At 42.9% G+C, this 20084-nt stretch overlaps 1 protein-coding gene across 4 annotated transcripts in view; it reads right to left on the reverse strand.

The window, feature by feature from the left end:
- AGPAT3 (1-acylglycerol-3-phosphate O-acyltransferase 3) overlaps positions 1-20084 on the reverse strand; it is an 84638-nt gene that overhangs the window by 10719 nt on the left and 53835 nt on the right. For all 4 annotated transcript variants that reach the window (XM_079307528.1, XM_079307530.1, XM_079307531.1 and 1 more), the window contains 2 exons: positions 4590-4816; positions 123-292 (listed from right to left, as the gene is read on the reverse strand). In XM_079307528.1, coding sequence (XP_079163654.1) covers positions 123-292; positions 4590-4767 — 348 coding nt within the window. In that variant the 5' untranslated portion in view covers positions 4768-4816. The remainder of the gene's footprint in view (positions 1-122; positions 293-4589; positions 4817-20084) is intronic.

The following is a 20084-nucleotide window of genomic DNA, read 5'->3' on the forward strand; positions in this document are numbered from 1 at the left end:
AACGAGGTCAAACAGATTAAAGCTAAGATGGTGGAGGTGTATCTGGGAACTAGAATGCAAATAAACTGTTTATAGATGGGTTTTGGAGAGAGCAGAGGAGGGAGAGCTGCTGGCCCACGTACCCCCAGCACCCCGAAGCGCTCCGTCATGGTCCAGCCGCACAGGAAGTCGATCTCAAAGTTGTGGTTGAGGATGATGATGACATGCTCCTTCCCAAAGGTTTTCACCGTGGCCTCGTCTGAGAACAGGGTGCACTCTGTGCCTGACCACCATTCCAGCAGCATCACCAACTCTAGCAGACATGGTGAAGGTGGAGAGGGGAGTTAGGGGTACCCCTTACAGAAAGCATTTGGAGTTCCATCCTCAACCCCATTCCCTGCCCAGCCTCCCCTGACACTGTCCCCTTCCCAAACCCACCCAGCAGAGGGGAAAAAAAAGCTTGGAAGGGTACAGACCAAACCACATTACCACCCCTAAGCAGTATTTAAGGCACCACACATATGCATTATGGATAATGTAGCAAGTTTTTAACAGCATGTCTGGGCATTGCAATTACAAATGCAAAATTTCATGACCACTGGAAAAAAAGCCCAAAGACTTTTATGCCTGAAAACAGACAGTGGAGCTGTTGATTGCTCCACTAAATGAGCACAGTTCCTCCCAGGTGGGGTACAAATTATGTATAGATGCAGCCTAATGCTTTTGCTCCACATGAAACAAGCCTTATGGAGGTAAACAGACCAATAAAGGTCTTTTCCAGGGATGCAGTGACATAGATCTTCTGTGATAGATTTTAATATTACAACACAGGGTTCTAATTGTTCTGCATTATGATCATCAACACAGAGTTAAAAACAGCAGAGAATTGAGCTAATTTATCAAAATACCTGGGAAAAGACAAAAATGGTAAATTGTGTCTTCCTTTTACTGCAAAAGAATGAGCCCTTTTCCCTCCATGTACTCCAGCTTTAAAGTAACACAGCAATTCTGACTCCACTCTGAACATTTTTTTCACCCTTTCTTATTTTCCACCTCCCCTTTTTTCATCATAAAACCCCCTTCTACTTAAATTCAGCATGCACTGACTGTAGTTGCTATGGTTAGCTTATTTCCCTCATTTCAGTACATCGAGGCAGATGGAAGGCATTGCTTGCATCATGGGACAACTATAAAAAGTATGAGAATAGTTCATCCTCCCAGTAGGAAGATTTGCTTCCCTGCAAACCACAGTCATTGGTATTTTCTCATTTCAATGAGACAGGGATGAAATAAAAATGTGGTTGCACAAATACAGCAGTTAAAAAGAGTCCAACCCTTCTCACATGAGTACACCTGCAGGGTTCCCCCTCTGTTCCCTCTATCAAGCTCTGCCTGGAGGTTTTTCAGCTTCCCACTGGGAGATTCTGGTTTTGCCAAACAGGGCAGCATCTTCCTGCACAAAAGCTCCTGATCAGTGGGATCAGACAAGGTCATCAATCACACTGCTAAACAAGAGTCTGGGATCCAGTCTTGCACCATCAGAGAGAAGGCAAACACAGGATTTAGGTGAGCAATGGGGAAAACCAGCCCTGGTCTGCTGAGGGCACAGAGCTCACCTAGAATGGATTTTTTTTCACTCATGACCACTCACCCACCAGGTTATTTCTCTGTATCACTTTCAGCACTTGCTCATTTGGAGGCACTACAAAGTTATGCACTTTGTTTTAACCCAAATCAACTAGAAATATGGCAGAGGAAAGGCAGGATTGTCTTGTTCTTTCAGACCAGGTGCAGGTTTCTGTCATTGCTTCCCAGCTTTGTGTTCACTCTGCTCATCTGCTCTGTGTTCACTCACTTCCTTTTCTCTGGTTATCCTGGCTCAGTAAAAGGGGAAAGAGGACAGCAAGAGTGCTCCCAGAGCACCTTCCAAGCAGATGGCCAGGAGAATGGAGCAGTGGAACCAAACACATCATGGTACTCTGAGCAATTGTCCCTTTCCATAGCTGACTGTGTACCTGCTGCATTTTCTTACAAAAATAATAATCACCTGGGTGCGTTTCTTCTTCAAAATCAGAGAAAAAAAAAATCTGCAGAGGTCAGTGTGGATGACTTTCTGCAGAACATTTCTTTCACCTTTCTCCCTAAAAGAGTGGAGGATTTGCCAGAGTTCATACTGAGAGAGGAGGGTTGACGAGCCCAAGGATTAACACGAGGAAACAGATTGTCCTTTACAAGTGTGCTGACAAATGATGTAATTATAACCAGGAGTGGGCTCATTTCCTTTTCTTGGTGTGTGGGTTACAGCTTCTTTGTGTGGCACCCATCCTGCCAATGCTACAGCAAGAAGATCCCTCTGAATGAAGGAATGGGAATGCTTGCACTGCCCAGGAGAGCTCCTGTAGGGAATCAGCAACACCTGGCTGCAGCCACCCCCTGTGGCTGGGCTCCACACACCAAAGCAGGTGCATTTACAGCCTCACAAACCCCTCAAAACAAAGAAAACAAGGGGCACAGCACATCCCTCAGCTGAGAGCACCAACATTTGAGTGGTTATTTTTGCAACTGGACTAACCCAAACACGCTGCACTCTCCAAAGGTGTGATTCATCTGGAAGGAGCTGACGTGGGAGAGCTGCAAGTACAGACTACCTGTCACGAATTTATGGGTTTATGTTGGGGCCTGAGACTTCCTTCCCCAAATGCCTGTCAGGAACATTGGACAGAGCCTCTCTCACTCCCCTTTGGAAGCCAGGCTTTGTGTATTTGAGAGGAGATACAGTAAGAACAGAGCCTGGTTGTCAGTACAGAGCCACATACAGGATTACCTGTGTATCCCTCCCTGCACACTGATCCTCTGCCAGATGGACAGAGCAGCTTCTCTTGCAGACCCTCAGCCTAAAACCACAAACAGCTTGGAGAAAGTGAGCAAAATGCAGTATCCAAAGCAGAACACCAACCTGCAACTTCTCCATACTGAAATATATCTCATTATGAATGGCAACACTGCATTTACACAGCTTATCTAAATTGCTATAAATCATAATTGAAGAGCATATTCTGTCAGCTCTTCCATTACAGGCCATCAGCTCTCTGCAATCCCACATAACATTTACATTAATTTTCATAGTCTAATTTCCCAATGTGTTAATTTGTAACAGGCTATACACTAGGGGTTATCCTACATACAACCCAATTATCTACTCAGCTTCTCCAAACCTCTTTGTGTGTGTTTGTGTGGGTTATTTCAGCGTTTACAGGATACAAGGCAGCAGCATTTACAGTGTGATTGTTTCATGCACAATGCTAACTAGGGGCTGAGCCTAAAGCCTTACAGAACAAGCAGCTCATATCCTCAGAAAAAACCTAACTATTAATGTAGCAATAGTTTACAGCATGAGATCAGATTCTAGATTATTAAAAGCACAAGGAAATTCTTACAAGCAAATTAAAAATAAAAAGCCCTATATGTCCCCACTCTCATCCAATCAAACTAATTTTGAAGTTTCTACTAAGCTCTTCTATGACAATACCTTTTTTTCTGACAATATGCCTGCTAGTCTATTTAATTTCCTCTCTCCTGTGCTTCTCAGTAGGCAGGACAAAAAGCACAGTAAAGGCAGGGACAACAAGGTTAGAAACAGACTGAACCAGACACCTCAGAGAGTTTTTGTTGGTGATACTTCGTATTGATGATTTACAAAATGTGGGTGCCTGTCAGTGGACTGCTGAACTGTAATTTCAGTGTTCATTCTGGTGACTCATTTACCCAAAGGTGGGAGTTGGATGCTGAGCTGAGCACTAAGGTAAGTGGCCGAGCAGACTGGGGGGGATGGAGAATGGAAAGTGATTAGATGATTCACTGCTGAAACAGAAGGTGACATTTGGGCTAAGGAGCCTTCTAAACACTCTAAACATTTTCAGAAATCCAGCCCTCTATTAAGCTCTGTGAGGAGAAGAAGGAGGCATTCACAGGGAGGAAGGTTTGGAAGAGGAGAACAAAGAAGCTGCACTCAGTGCAGAGCTGGCCCATGGGCAGAAGAGGAAACACCAACAAATTGCTCTCAAAAGGAGACCCTGGCCTCAGAGCAGGCACTGAAGGGTGTAAGGGGATTCTGAACTTTGTCACAGTTCAGCTGCAGAGACATCTACACAAGATGCTTTAAGATAGACCTCTGCCTCTGCAGCCCACACAATAAACTTGGGCTCCTACATGACCATTATTGCTCATGTGCTCAGGACCTGAGCCAGTCTCACTGTCCCTCAGCACAGGTGCTGGTCCTGGATGAAAAAGGCATTGAGACACAAGGAACTCCTATCAGTCCAGATAAGATTGGAGGTGCAGAGGAGCTTCACTTCCCACTTTTTTTGAATGACAGAGTGACAATACACATCAGACCCTTGACTTCTGTATGAATTCCCAGCATTCCAGAAAAAAAACCCAAAAAACTGTTTTTTACGTGCTCTGAAAGAATCTACATCTAACTTACCATTCTCTCACCTCTATGTGCAAACAGATGCATGTCCATATATATATATATATTTTTTTTTTTTTTCTGGTTAACCAAAGCAAAAGCAAGCCAAACCTCTCCCATCCCACCCCAGCATACTCACGGCTCCAGAGGGAATAGGCAAGGCGACAGTTGACTCGGCGATAAAGCTGCTTGTTGAGGGGCCAGAGCAGCAGGGTGCATAGCTGGATGAAGTTAATGATCAGTCCACTGACAACGAAGACAAACCCAATGAGGAGGTGAACTATGAACTGGGTCTTCAGGAAGGCAATGAAGCCCATGATAACCACTCAGAAGCGTGTGCAAGGGCCGTCACTCAGAATAATTGTCCTGGAGGAGGGAAAAAAAAACCAACAAGGAGGAAAAGAGTCAGAGGGAGAGTGGATTTAGACAAGCAAAAGCCCTGAAACAGTCCAGGCTCATTCATTAAGAGTAAATCCAACCCAATAAACACTGTGCTCTCTAAGGCTGCCTCGTGCAGGTTTTCACACAATGAACTGGTGATGGTTAGTATCCCTGCCCAAAATAGGAAGGAATCATTATTTACAATTTACAGCCCACTAGGAAGATTACTGTTTGCTGAGGAGACTAATCTCATACCTCTCTTCCAACAAATACCACATAATTGGGAGTTAGTGCTGGGAGGAACACAGAGCTCTGCACTCACAGTGAGCAGCAGAGCCCTGATGGGCAAACAGGGGCTGAATCTTCAGGGATGCTGTGCTGAACTGCAGCTGGAACCTCACCCTGCAAAGAGCAGGGCTGGTCACACACAGCATCAGTCTGGCAAGCACTAAGGCATGGAAATGGAAATCAGGTATTCCCACATTCAAAACCCCTGCTGGAGCAGGTTTAATAACTTCTCACTTTGTCAAGCCACAGTTCTGTGATCAAATATACCAGAGTGTGTGGGGGAAATGTAAAATGATAAAAAAGCCTTAGGCTACATAGCAGTACAAACTTGAACTGGAAAGGGCATTGGTGTAGAATCCTGATTCCACTGAATTAGCCAGAGCACTTAGCTCTGAGCATGTGCCACATTTATACCAGCTGCAGAAAGACTGGCAGTGTTGAACCAGCAGAACCCCACAGGAGCTTAGGCAAGCCTGATCCACCACAAATCCTGCCAGCACAAAGTTAACCCAGCAAACTGTATTTACCAAGCCACCAAACTGAGTTTATTGCAAACCCCACATTATCCAGGACTGGCCTGTTTGACCTGTTGGGTACTGCAAATCCAGCCAGGCTGTCAAACCACAGCCTCGAAGTTTCACCCAAAAATTAAATACTTGAGCCTGATTTTCTGCCACAGCCACAGCTTGCTGATGGTTTTCATGCTCAGCTTTTACAAGTGTGGCAAAAGCCCAGATCAAGCAGTAGATGGTAACAAATAACTTTGACAAATGAGGCATCCCAAGGTGATGTGGATCCACTGTCCGAAAATAAAGTCCCTGCCAGCTGTGAGAATCAAATAATTTTCACTCACCACCTGCTTACAGTCTACTGCTATTTATAAAACTCCACAGCAATTTTGTTGTTTTTCTATCCTCTCTTCTACCAATCAGGTACAGCTTTTCAAGGCACAGAGTGTCTAGTTTTTGCACAATTAACATCCATTTGCATCATTAGTAACCTACCCACTTCAGAAGCACATTAGAGAGGCAAAAAGAAAAAAGCCTGGTTGAACACAGCCAGTATTGTGCCTACCACAGAAAGCAAAGCAAGATGAATAGTACTGGAGCTCATGATAAATAATCTGAATTCTCCCAGTGTTTTCCTGTAAGGAGGAAATAAACATTTCTTCCATTAATAAATTATTTTAAGAACAGCTGTTGGGAAGCAGAGGCTTCTGTTCAAAAAGGAACAAGTGGAGTCCTCCTAAAGCTGCAGTTGTCTCACACAGCCAGAACAGCCCAGTGCTCACACATTGCTGGCATCCAGTGACTCCCCAGCACTGGGCTTGTTTGTCCTTTCCACTGGCACACTCTAACAAATACTGCCAGACATTAAACATCCAGCTCTTCACTTCCAAGGCCAGAGTCATTCTCTTCATCTGGTGTATCTCAAAAGCCAGTTCAAACAAACAAGAAAAGAACAATTCCCTCCACACCCTCAACTATTTCTTGACCTCTTGCTTGCCCTCTGCAGAGCCATGTGCAAGCAGCTTTGCTGTGTCCAGTGTCAAACCATTCAAAGGCTGGACTTGAGCATCCTGGAAGCTCTTCCAACATGATTCTATGTCAGTCCTTAGAGCAGCACTTACAGCCTTCTGCTTCAGAGCTTGGCTCCTCTCAGACAGGGCACAAAGCACACACAAATGGCACAAGGAGAAATAGGGATTATCTATCCTCAAATAAAATGGTTTAGCTCCACTTCCACAGCCTCTTGCCTTTGATCAGTCTGTGGCACTCTGGTATTTGTCTGTTACATTGAGGACATTGCTGTTTTACAGACCCCAAAGGACACATCCCTCCTGGTATGGAAAACAGGATTTATCACTCCTGCAGCAGCATCCTGCCCCACATGCTGGGCACCATAGAATCATCAAGGTTGGAAAAGCCCTCTAAGATCACTGAGTCCAATCTTTGGCCAACCACTACCCACAAAATAAACCACAGCCCTAAATCTCACATCCAGTCACTTCTTGAACACCTCCAGGAATAGTAATTCACCATTTCCCCAGGCAGTTTCAATACTTAACAGCACCTTCCATGAAGAAATTCCTCCTGATGTCCAACCTGAGTCTTCCTGGCACACATTGAGACCTCTTCCTCTCATCCTGTTGTCTGATCCTTCCATTTCCACTGCTGGATACAGAACCTGCCAGTCTCTGTTCTGACAACCCCTCACTTAACTGTATTTGACTTTTTGGATAAAGAGAAGTTAACCTTAATCCAGGAATTCTTTAGTTTTCTGCATCCCTGCCCATGTAGGACAGGAGGCAATTTAGGGACAGGCAGAAGGTGGTCAGCAGCTGTTGTGCTGTGTCCCATGGCAGGATGTGGAAATCAGTATTTGCTGAAACAAGGAAAAGCACCACTTCTGCATTTGACATATGTATTAAGATCAGCTTAGTGAAGAACATAAGAAGTAAACATCTGCCCCAGTCTAAGACAGCAAGTCTCAGCACTATTATCTTTTTTTTTTTTTTTTAAACCTACCCATAGGTTTTTACCCTACCCTGAATTTTTAAAGACCTGCTGGTAAAATATTATTTTTGCCTTGTTTTCCTAAAACGCTCTAGCACTGACCTTTCACCACAAAACCTTCATTTCCTCCTGTTCAGTCACACTGAGAACCGTGGGGATTTTTAGTACTCTCCCTTCTTTCACAGGATCAGAGAATGGTTTGGGTTGGAAGCAGAATTTAATACCACCTAAATGGGCTCAGAACCCCATCCAGCCTGGTCTTGATCTTTTATCTGCTCTGATGACAAAGTTCTTAAATGCTCTGCATCCCTCAGGGTTCTCTCCCTTATTTCCATGCCTCTCAAGAAAAGGACAAAGAGACAAATGTCTTGGTGTGATGGGCTGACCCTGGCTGGAGGACTGGTGCCCACCAAGGCTGCTCAGCCACTCCCCTTCCCACCTGGACAGGGAAAACACAATGAAAGGTTTGTGGGTGAAGGTAAGGACAGGGAGAGATCACTCACCAACTACTGTGATGGGCAGAACAGACTCATGTGGGTAAATCAGCTCAATTTAATTACCAATCAAAGCAGAGTGCAGAAATGAGAAATAAAACCACATCTTAAAACACTTTCTCCCAACCCCTCCCTTTTTTGTTGGGCTCAACTTCCTGATTTTTTTTTTGTATTTCCTCCTGCCCAGCAGTGCATGGGCACAGGGAATGGTCAGTCCATTACTCATCTCTGCTCCTTCTTCCTCAGAGAGAGAACTTCACAAAACTTGCCCTGTTCCAGATGGAGTCCCTCCCACAGCAGACAGTCTCCATGGACTCCTCCTGTGTGAGTTCTTCACCAGCTGCTCCAGCCTGGTTCCTTTCCATGGGCGAAATCCTTCAGGAGCAGCCTGCTCCAGAGTGGGTCCCTTGCAGGGTTAACAAGTCCTACCAGCAAACCTGCTCCAGCCTGGGCTTCCCAAAGAGTCACAGCCTTCTTCAGGTGGATCTCTGCATCCCAGGGATCTCCATGGGCTGCAGGGAGAAGGAGCTGCTCCAGGGGCTGCAGGGGAATCTACCCCTCCTGCACTGACCCTGGAATCTCCTGGGCTTCTCCCACATCTTTACACTCCTCTCTCTGCCTGCTGTGGAGTTCTTTCTCACCTTCCTTCTCCAGCACACCCTCCCAGAGGTGGTACCAGCATTTCTGAGGGGCTCAGCCTTGACCCCACTGTCCTAAACTCAAGGACAGAGCTGTGTCCTGAGTCCCCACATTCACCCAGATTCTCTGGTTTCCAAAAGATCCTATATGCCTCCCAGTACAAGTCAGAATACAACTGCTCTCCTTCACTCAGCTTTCCACATTCATGGAAGTCCTAATGATTAAATCTCCTGGAGACTTCTACCTCTGCCAGATGTCACTGGAATGTGCCAAAATTCAAAGCCATTAGAGGGGAGAATGACAGAAGTGACTGCATCAGCCCCATTTCATTAAGAAGTCAGGTTAAAAAAAACCCCAAATGCACATTGCAGCATTTCATGACATGTAACTCAAAATTAAAAATTAAGCCACTAATTCTTCTGTAAGACAGTATATTCATTTTGATCTCCAGATTTTAATTAATTTGTTGTTGTCACATGTGTGCAATCCCTCTGACTTTCATGATGTTTGCATGAATATGAGCATGAAATTGGAAATTTCTCCACTGATCCTAATATTCCAACCCAGCAAGAATTAATGTGCTTGACAACAACAAAACTGTGGCAAGCAGTATTTACATCTTAGACCTCTGCCTTCAGTTTCTCTAAACATGATTTTGCCATCTCTGCTGTGCCACATTTACCTACACCCATGAAACCAATTACAGACATATTTTGCCCTGATCATCTTGGCCCCACCCTGAAATCTGGTATTTTACCTACTTTTGCTATTTGAGAAATGAGTGAAACTTTTAGAACACTGAATTTTGCCTTTCACCACCACATTTCAAAATACTGAATTTTTCAGATCAAGGTTTTCTAAGCCTCCTTGATGTCTCTATAAATTTGCAAACCCTGCCTGTGAGGAAGGGTTAATGATGTTGCAAGTCAGAAGCAAAAGATAAAAGACATTTTGTTGCCCATCAAGAGTTTCCTGACAATTTTTCAGAATTCTACAAACACTGCTCATCAAAAACACACAAGGAAAATAAAACCTATTTTTTATTCAAAATGAGATCTACCTGTTGCATGAGCTGCTTCACGAGTATGGGAACAGATGAAAGCAGCAGAAACCAGGAGCTCATGAAAACGTTTTTTTTTCTCAGTATATTTTCTGCCCTTCCAACCTTTCTGATGATCCAACTTGGGCTATTTCTCTTTCAAAGGCAAGAAAATCACCAGCCTAAGTGTGTCTATTCCCTCACCTCTTCTGAGATCAGGAAACCCAAGAATACTCAGAAACTCAATAAATCAATAAATCAGAAAACTCAATAATACTCAGCAGCTACCCAAGAGCCAGGGCAGAGATGAGGGAAAGCTTCCAGTGGCTCTGCCCATACTTCTTTGTCAGATAAATGAAAGTACAGATCCCTTCAGAAATACCACATTGCCACAGGGGTAGCAGGTTATTTTCCTGGACATTTCTGGGACATTCCACACAAAAATACATTGATTATCTTATGATCAATGCCTATAAGTAATCAATAATTTTTCCCTGCAGAATACAGAATACTCTTCTTGCTGAAAGACAAAAGTGCAGTGGCTATCCAGCTTTTAAAAGCAAAATGAGACATTCACAGCAAACAAGCCTGATAACAGGAAAGTATTCAGGAAGACAACAGGTTGTTGATGGGATTCCCACTTCCTGCACTGTACCACATCTCTTTCTGGGATGAGGAATTTGGGAGCCTGAACCCCATGATGCAGAAGCACCAATGGAGAGAATATTATTTCAGGGCTTTGCAAAAAAGCATCCCAAGACTCCTGCCCACTCTGCCATGGCAGCACTAAAAGCAATATCCACTCATTTATTTCAGAGCCACCACTGGCAACCACAGGTGTCTAAGTAGGCAGGAAAACAGAGCTTAGATCAACAGCAGTGAGTCAGAGAGAATAAGCAAATAAGCAAATAAGGTATAACAACAGTTTTGGTACCCATTTGAACAGTCTGTACCAGGGATTCTCCAGATAAACTGTAAAAATAGACAGCCACTCAATTGCATCCCACACAGCATTACAAACTGTCTACTACAGACCCAGCCTTTGAAACCTAAGCATGACAGAAAGATTATCTTAGATTCTCACACAATATAGATCTAATTTCCCTGAACATGCCTCAGTGAGATGCAAGGCTGATTCAGAGTTCAATGAAAACCCTGCTTGTTATGAATTTTTTAAATTGAAGGGTATGGAAAAGAATTTTAAGCTAAACTGAGGTCACAGAGATGTAAGTCTGTTTTTGAGTTTTAAGAACCAGGAATAAGATCTCAAAAACAAAAAAATGGTACCATCATGAAATCTGATGAAAACTCATTCCTTGAAATGTTGTCCATCTTGGCCTTGAAGTAGCACCACAGTCAATTTCCAGAAAAGGTCAAGAGTGAAAGATTATCACCACTATCTGTCTAAAACCCATTCCTTACTTTGGGCTTGATCTAAAGGCATTCAAGCCACAGAAATTTTCACTTATGTCGATAGGTTTGGCTCAGTATCTCTAGAGATTTTTGATAAGACTATTTCCATCAAATAAAAAGCCTTTGGTTTGACTCATCATCTTAATGAGATGCCAATACTCTGAGGTTAAAAATAAAGAAAGAAAAAAAAGCTGGGCACATGGCTCTGACATTCATGATCATTTCACAGGCATACAGAATTAGACTTACTGAGAAGTTTCTGCATTTCCTTCTTATCTAGGTTGCTCTAAGAAAAAAATGCCAAGATAACCAGTTGTTTAACTTGCATTTTGTAGTGAGAAGACCACAGAATATAGTAACAAAACAAAGAAAAGCATTCAAACAACTCAGTGCAACCAGAACAGGAAAAAAAAAAACAGTTCTCAATACTTGACATCAGTGCAGCTGAGGGGCAGATTTCCCTCTTCCCTGCCTTAAATGCAATGTTAGTGACATGACTGAGCCTCCTCAACAGCTGCAAAGAGCACTGTGCTTATGCCACCACTAGGGATGAAATTATATTTCCTCTAACTTGTTGCTATACATTATTACAGCTGAAAACACCAGCAATATTAAAATGGCTGTTTTCCAAATTTAATTTCAACCATTTCTTTGCATCACACTTGGCACAAAAAAGAGAGTGTGCACAAATTCAATTTCTCCTCAGCATACGCTCTCAGTTAACACTGCCTCTATTTGAACAAATGGATTGGATAACCAAAATGAACCTGACTTGCTTAGAAATCTGCTGGCTGCAAGAAAACCCCCACAAGGAAGCAGAACTCCTTGCAGAATTCCTCTCACTGCAAGCACCTCTTTATTGACAAAGGAATTAATGGTATTTTCATAGGGATTTTCTGTTCATAACAGGGAAACTAAAACTAGAGAGGTTTGTCACGAGTTTCCTGGGCAAAACCAGCTCAAACAGCTTTGATGTCATGGCTTAGTCTCACCAAAGCAGGCTGACATCAGTTTTCCCACAAAACAGCCTCCCATACTCACAGACATCACAGGGCTCTGCACTGAGCTTTCCAGGGAAGGCACCCCACAACTTCAACATTTGCTTGTGCACCCAAATTGCTTTTATTTCAGGAAGAGAATCCCTGTGTTATGTTTTAATAAACTTACAATGGCTTCTGTTAGAGTATGTCACTTACAACTGCTTGTAGGTGTTTGTGTGCTGCTTCTCCCCTGGATACACACACACTCATTTGTCATCCCTCAGTCTGCAGTCTCATGCTTTTGTTTTACTATGAGCAATGCAAAATTAATTTTTCTTAGAACTAGAATTGCAACAGCTTAATTGCATATTAAATTTAGATTAGATAATAATTGTGAATTTGCCAAGTTTGCCTCATTTCTCACAGGATCAGATGGGTTTTGTGGGTATATGCATATTTACAGATACTCAAGAGAGCTCTTGTAGAACTCAGCCTCAACAAACCTTATCCCAAACTTCAATATTACTGATCACCAAAGTTTACCCAACTGCAAGCATTTGAGCTCAAGTTTGCTTTTACCTGTTTGCCATCAGGAGGAAAAATAAACACCCTGCAACTTTTGTTGTTCTGCAAAGCACGTAATCACATAATTATCCTGATTTTGAAAGCCTAAATCAAGTGGACACAGATTACTCCTGGTTTCATGTTCAGTGGAAGGCACAGAGATGTGATCCACTGACCCAGGACAAGGGGGATCCCTGCTCCCACCAGCACAGCAGGATGGAGCAGCAGCAGATAAGCAAGACTGCAATTTCAAAGAAAAAAGGATTAAAACCAGGGGAAAATGCCAGCCCACTGCAAGACATTTACACTGAAACACACGAGCTAGAACACTGTCATATCTGTATATTTTAAGAAATAAATAGGAACAATTATTCAGCTTTGCAAATTCCTCCTGGCTCCAGACAGACAGCTCAGTGTGACTCACTCAGGAATGGTTGTCAAACACCTTCTGCCAGTCTTGTTCCTTCTCTTGGGAACTTTTAAACTTCTCCCTGGCCTTTTTTGTTTGCTTGGTGGCAGCCAGTCTCCCCACTCTGACACTCTGGACAAAACTGCCTAAAGGGAGAAGCAGGATGCTAATCCTTGCTAGCACCTGAGTTTCCTATTCCTTTCCTTATGTCATACTCTCCTCTTTTTTTACACACACCACCAGCTTCCCAGGTCTGTGCAAGAGCCCTGCTTTGTGCCACAGTGGACTTGAGCCCACTCCATCACAGGCACTGTCTGCTCACCTGGTGTTCAGTTTGTGTGCCAATCCCAAATTCTGAAAATCTATCAAGTTTCCAGCTTGCTTTGAGAGCAAAAGCAGGTTGGGAGAAGCTCTTGGACAACTCAGCACACTCCAGCAGGTCCACTGCTGTTCTTTAAAGGACAGGTAAATATTTTCAGTCCTGGTATCTGCTCCCTGGAATCTCACCCCAAGGGAATGGCAGGGTGTCCTGCCTGAGTTAGAATTGGGCAGATTATGGGCAGTAAAAACACAGTACATCCCTTTAACCCTGTACACGAAGGGAGGGATGCTTGGGAGAGGCAGGAGCAGCTCACACACCACTCCATGCTGCACTTGCAGTGAAATCACCACCAGCACCACACTGAAGCAGTTTAAAATGCTCATCATGGAAAATAAGCCAACAAATCTCCAACAACCACAGGGTTCTGCATGCTTCCTACTCTTTTTATACCCAAGGCTTGGGAAACCCTTTCCATAATGACAACACACAGCTTTAGGGGGTTGCAGATGTAAAACACATCCCCAGAGGGACCTGCTGATTTTGCACTTTGTTCTCTGCACTAAGTCACCACTGACCAGTTTGTACTCAGCACCACACTGGTGTGGCTTTAAGGTCTATGGAGCTGTGGGTGGGGCAGAAGGAAGCAATCCATCTCCCTGGAAGGAGCAGGATGGAGGGAATGACCACGTTTAGCCTTGTTTAATGCTCCCAGTGTGGGTACTCAGAGAGTTCAGTAGGTAGCACTGCACTGACACACAAAGAATGCCCCTCAGCCAAAGGCAGGTCTCACTATCAGGGCAGAAAACACTGGATTTGAAAATCACTTTGCTTATATATCAATATACCCACAGATACAAAAACAGGCTGAGGTCCAGCAATTTCCAGATAGGAATTGTAGGCCTGAAGGAACTTCATTTTAACCCAGTCGTTATGCTGGTATTTGGTAAGAAATGATGTGTAGGAAACCAGCATTGTAATCAGAGAAAGGGTGGGAAGTGGAAAGCAGGAGAGCATGGAAATCATGATGAAAAGTAATGCCACAAGGATGGGCTGGCCATAATCAATGCTCTTCTCAAATCAGCTCATTATTTTTCCCATCCCCCTGCAGTCTGAACCCCTATGTAAGTGCTTCACTGTATCAGCAATCCCACAAATCTGTGATGAAATTTGCATTTGGACACAAGCACTAATGTTTCCTTTTTTACAGGCAATGTGGCAAGAGCATCAAATCTCTTCCCTCCACACAAAAGTGACTGCTGCCAGTTGAATTTTTCCTGTTGACTCAATGCATACATTAACCAACACAGAGTAGTAAGAAAGTTAAAATGAACATTCTAGACATACTCTTGCAAAAAGCACAGACAAAAGGAAGCAATTCTTACCAGTTCTCAACTGGAAAATATTCCTGCCCTGAGCTTAACTTCTCAAATGCAAAAAATGTGATAGGTATTTGGTTTCTCCACTTTTGTTCTCCATGCAGGTCACTGTTATTTCTGCAGAAACACCTTGAATATTGAGAAACCCTGACCAGGCTGGGTGCTGACACAATTCCCATGGAACTGCTGACACAATTCCCAAGAAAAGCTGCAATCTCCCCCTCCACTTGACATGAAGGTGGACAAAATCAACAATGAAGTACATACTGTGAGTAAAAAATACAACCCAGGATTTTAGTTTGATTAAAAAAACAAAACAACACAACACACCAGACACTAAAAAAAGCAAAGCAAACTCTATCCACTTAAAATGATGAAAGAGGACTGAGACCAAAACTTACAAATATGAAATTTCACAGAAACAGTTGGAGCTGTAAGTTAGCTCTGCAAGTTCTTCTTATAGCTGAAAAATAAGCATTTTTTAATTTTTAAGAACTCAAGACTTTTGCACTACCTGACTGGAAATAATGTCAAGTTTTAACCACCAGGAAATCACATTCTGCATCTAGCAGCTCTATTATTTTCAGCCTTTCCCATGGAGCAAATACTGACACTGAAATTTTTGCCCTCAAATGTAAGTATTTTCCATTTCTCTTGCAAAGAAAGACTTTCTGCCTTAATTACTCCTGCTTTTGATAGAGCTAGCAGGTGTAGTGAGTATTTTCTTCATTTCAACTAGTTCATTCAAAGTTGAAAACCCAACTGGGAGTTGAAAAAAAATTATGAGCCTCTTGCAATCTCTGAATAAAAAGCAGGTGGGAGAAAATGAGGTCTCTGAATTTTAAAGCAGCCAAACTTTCCTTGGCACTTAGGTCTTGTTTTCTCCCTCACATTCTGACTGTGGCTGCTCTTTAGTGGCAAGAACAATTTCCAGAGTGGATTTTCACAGTAATTCAGTATCTTCCCAAAGCTTTTCATTCTTTCTGAACTTATTAAGATGGATAGTTTGACTGCATGGGTGAAAATGCATTTTTATTAATACAAAAACCTGAACCTACCACAATTACAACTAGCACCATAAAACAGGATTGAGTCAGATTTATGTCTAGACTGTGACAGTGACACTTTTTAAGCATTAATTGAACACTGTGGGAAAAATGCTAACAAATAGTTCAAGAGTATGCTTAGGTAATATGTCATCTCTTTGACTCCTAATTTCTAATTTGAGATTAACATCTGCCTTGTATCTGCTAATTGAACCTCTCATTAGGTCCCAAATTCCGAAGTTTAATCAGGTAAAAAAAGTTTTTTTTGTTAAAAAAGACAAACCAAACCAACCAAACAAAGCTGAAATATAAATATTTCAGGGAGAAGAGAAACTTTAGCATTTCTGACTTTAGCATTTCTGTATTTTTATGCAGGGATTTTCAATCTGGCAGTAGATTTGCTGAAGTGCCCTTTCCTGAGTCACCTGCTCTGCTTTGTACAACTCCCTGGTTGCAAAAAATTTCAGTTTTTCCACCTTTGTTGAAGACAGTTTCACTGACAGTAAGTGGCCAGAGCAGAGCTATGGAGCAATCAGATGAACTGGAATAATTTAATAGTAAATTGATAAAGTAATTAATAACTAATAGATTAATTAGACACAGTAAATTATATTGAATTTTTCCAGGTTGCCCCAATAAACTTTGTAACACCACCAAGCCAATATAATGGGTTTAAAGAAGTTAAATATTATATAGAAAGGCATCTTTTAGAAAATATTGCCTGTTTCCAGATGAGTGTATGGTTTCCCCCAAAGACCAGAGTGCACAGCTCCAGGTGTGCCCTGGAGTCACTCCCCTGGATGGAGGAATGTCTTGGGTTGCAATACAGGATATGGCCAGAAATGTGGATTCTGTCACCATCTATTAAAACCAAGTGGGGTAGTGATCCTTATCTCCTGGCACATATTCTCTGCTAATGGGCCATCTTTAAACCAGCTGGGGCAATCATCTTTATCTTTCCCACAACCCATCCTCCCTCCAGGAAGATATCACCTGCTGCTGGGCCATTGAGTCCCAGTGTGTGACTGATAAAATTACATCATCCCACTGGGAGATGCTCCAGCCAGGGCAGGAGCCCAAGCCTTTCCTACCCAGAGAAAAACTGAGACTTAGACACCGGGGCAGCCTTTTCTACTGGATTCCAGAGGAACACTGGACCTTTCCACATCATCTCTGGACCTTCAGAGGAAAACTGCACCTTCTACAGGAGCACTGCTCCAGCTGAACCACATCTGCCACTGCAGGAGGATGCAGCCACCATTGAATGGGACTGCTGCCACCACCCTGACTGACTGACTGTGTCAGCTTGGATTCTGACTCTGGCAGGGTTTGGGATTGTTCTTTGTAATACCGTATTTCTATTTTAATTTTCCTAGTAAAGAACTGCTATTCCTAATTCCCATATCTTTGCCTGAGAACCCTTTAATTTCAAAATTATAATAATTTGAAGGGAGGGGGTTTACATTGTCTATTTCAATGAGAGGCTCCTGCCTGTCTTAGCAGACACCTGTCCTCCTAACCAGGACAAGGAACAATTTCCAAAGTGAGCCTCACAACTGCTGAACAGAAAACCTGACCTGTGGGGCTGCCACTGCTGATATCAACAGTAAATTAAATCCAAGGAGTGCACAGGGAGAGCAAAAAGCCTCATGCAAAACAGCAGTTTCCCCACGACCCTCTGGACCAAGGGGCCCAATGCTGATTCACAATTGCTCAGGTAGAAGGGAAAAGGGAAGATAAATGAACATAGCTTAAGAGCTGAGAAACTGAGGGGGAGTACAGACCATGCTCCCCCCTGAATCCACAACATGAACAAGTCTTCCATCCATCACTCTCCACCTCCATGCCAGAATATTTAGCATGCTATTTCCCTCCCCACACTGCATGCAACTACAGCAGTTATTTATACGTCAGAAGAAACCCTCCTGACTTTATTTTTTCCCCTACTTGCTGAATCCACCGAATAAAATGACAATCTGGTGTCCTGACATCAATCTGATGCTAGCTACTATCATGCCACGGGGACATGGCATTATATTAATAACCATAACCACTCTAACACTTGGATAAGCTTACTAATCGCCAGAAAAAACCCTCTGGCCTGGGCTATTTGTTCCCCAGTCCACTGAGCACAGAAAGAAGCTGAATCCATCCACACACACTCCCCACCTGGTGCAGCTCTGCCCTGTTCATCAGCCTCCTTCCACCAAACCTGCTCCCACTGGATGAGAAAAGCAATCACCAGCTAATCCAAAAACTTCCCAGACGTATCAAGAGGGTAGTAAACCTAAAATATCCTTGCTTCATCTCCTTCTCCATGTAAACATCTATTTTCAGAATTGTAGCTTCTATTATTGATCTCTCGACAGCAAATGATTTGTTTTTAATTCTCCCCTCACCATGGCAATACATGCACCAAGTAGAAAGATGGTCTATTTAGTAGAGTGCATTCAATGCTATTTCTGAACTCAAGGTACAAAACAGTGTTTTAATGCTTTGCAAGTTTTATTTCTACAGTAATTTCACAAGACCACAAGTACCCATTATTTATTCTGATATTACAAGCTACTTCCCCAGTCATGTCTTCTGCTAAAGAAGTTTTGAATGAGGTTATTACATTTTAAGAACAACATTTTTTCCCTGATATCTCATACCATCATTTCTAGTTGGTTTTCTTTGCAAAGTTTCTCCCTCTTATCTGTATTTATATATTCATTTTTGCCATCCTACCTGCTCCCTCCTATCTACACAGTTGGTCTCCTCAATCCTTCTTTGGATGGCAGTTCCTACAAGCACTTTATGTTCTTTGCTATACACATCAAAGTTTTGCTTTCACCTTCCAGTTTTATAAATGTACTGGACTGTGTACAAGCAATAAGAATACAGGTACAACAGAGATCTGAGGGAAAGCATCTTCAAACAATTACAGATGAATATATATTTCAAACTATAGGACAAACAGAAGAAGGGGAGTGACTCCAGCTGCTGAGAGCATCTGTTTCCCTGGCACTCTCCTATGCAGGATGAGAAATCAGCACTTCACACAGATGAGGCCAAACCATGGGCACCTGCACTGGTTTGAGTCTCTCCAGGCAAAAAAAGGGCCACCAAAAAAAAAAGAAAACCCACAGGCTTCTTCCAGGTTTATTTCAGTTTCAAAGTCTACCAAACTTCAGATGTTTGCATTTTCAAATGGCCTCTGGAAAAAGTGACTCATCATTCACTTTTGGACATAGACTAATAAGATTCTCTTTAAAGATGACACCAATTTATATTACTGCCAGCTGTGTTAACAACACAGGAACACTGCACTGCAACAAGCTCAGTGCAAAGAGCCTGAGGAAACACCATCCTTGGACATTTTCAAAACCCACCTGGACAAAGCCCTGAGCAAACCAACCTATTTCTGAAATGAGCTTGGCTGAAAGCTGCCTCATCCTCAAATCACACCCACCCAACTATATTCTATATTCCACTATATTCTGTTTTTAATGACAAACCCACTATGACAATCTCCACAGGAAAAAAGATGCTGAGATCTCTCATTTGACCATGTGAAGCCATCCTGAGACCTCTCTCCTTGAAATGCCATCAATGGGCATTGCACATGGAGCAATAATAATTAAGTCCAAACTGCCTGAGTTTTCACTCCACTTCCCAGGAGGTTTTTGCAGCCTGCAGTGAGCTTTATGTTGTCATGGCTACTCTTACAAGCATTTCATCCCTCCTTTAAAACTAATCACATCCCAGCTGCACTACAGACACACCCTACCAGGTAACTCAGACACAGATTCATTTTTAGCTCTACCAGCTAAATCTAAGATGTGATTTGAAACACATTCATCCTCCTTAAGACAGACCTAAGTTAAAGTATTTCTTACAACATTTGTTTTGCTCCTCTTAATCTCCTTGCTAGCATAGAAATGATGGATCTCTCTCACAGTGTCTTCCAGATTTCCGAGTACTAAATCACACCTCTCTCACATCACAGTTTGACATCATTTTTTTGCAAAGGGCAACCAAATCAGCCATGGGGGAGCAAGTGCCTGGGGAACTGTGCTGCTGCACATCCTCAGTGGAATGGGAATTGCTGCCTCTCTGGACAGAGATTTGTGGCAGAGCAACCACTGCACGGAGCAGGATCAGCCAAGTCCCTGAGGTCAGCTT

This window comes from Erithacus rubecula (genome assembly GCF_903797595.1).
Source record: "Erithacus rubecula genome assembly, chromosome: 1".
Classification (NCBI taxonomy): Eukaryota; Metazoa; Chordata; class Aves; order Passeriformes; family Muscicapidae; genus Erithacus; species Erithacus rubecula.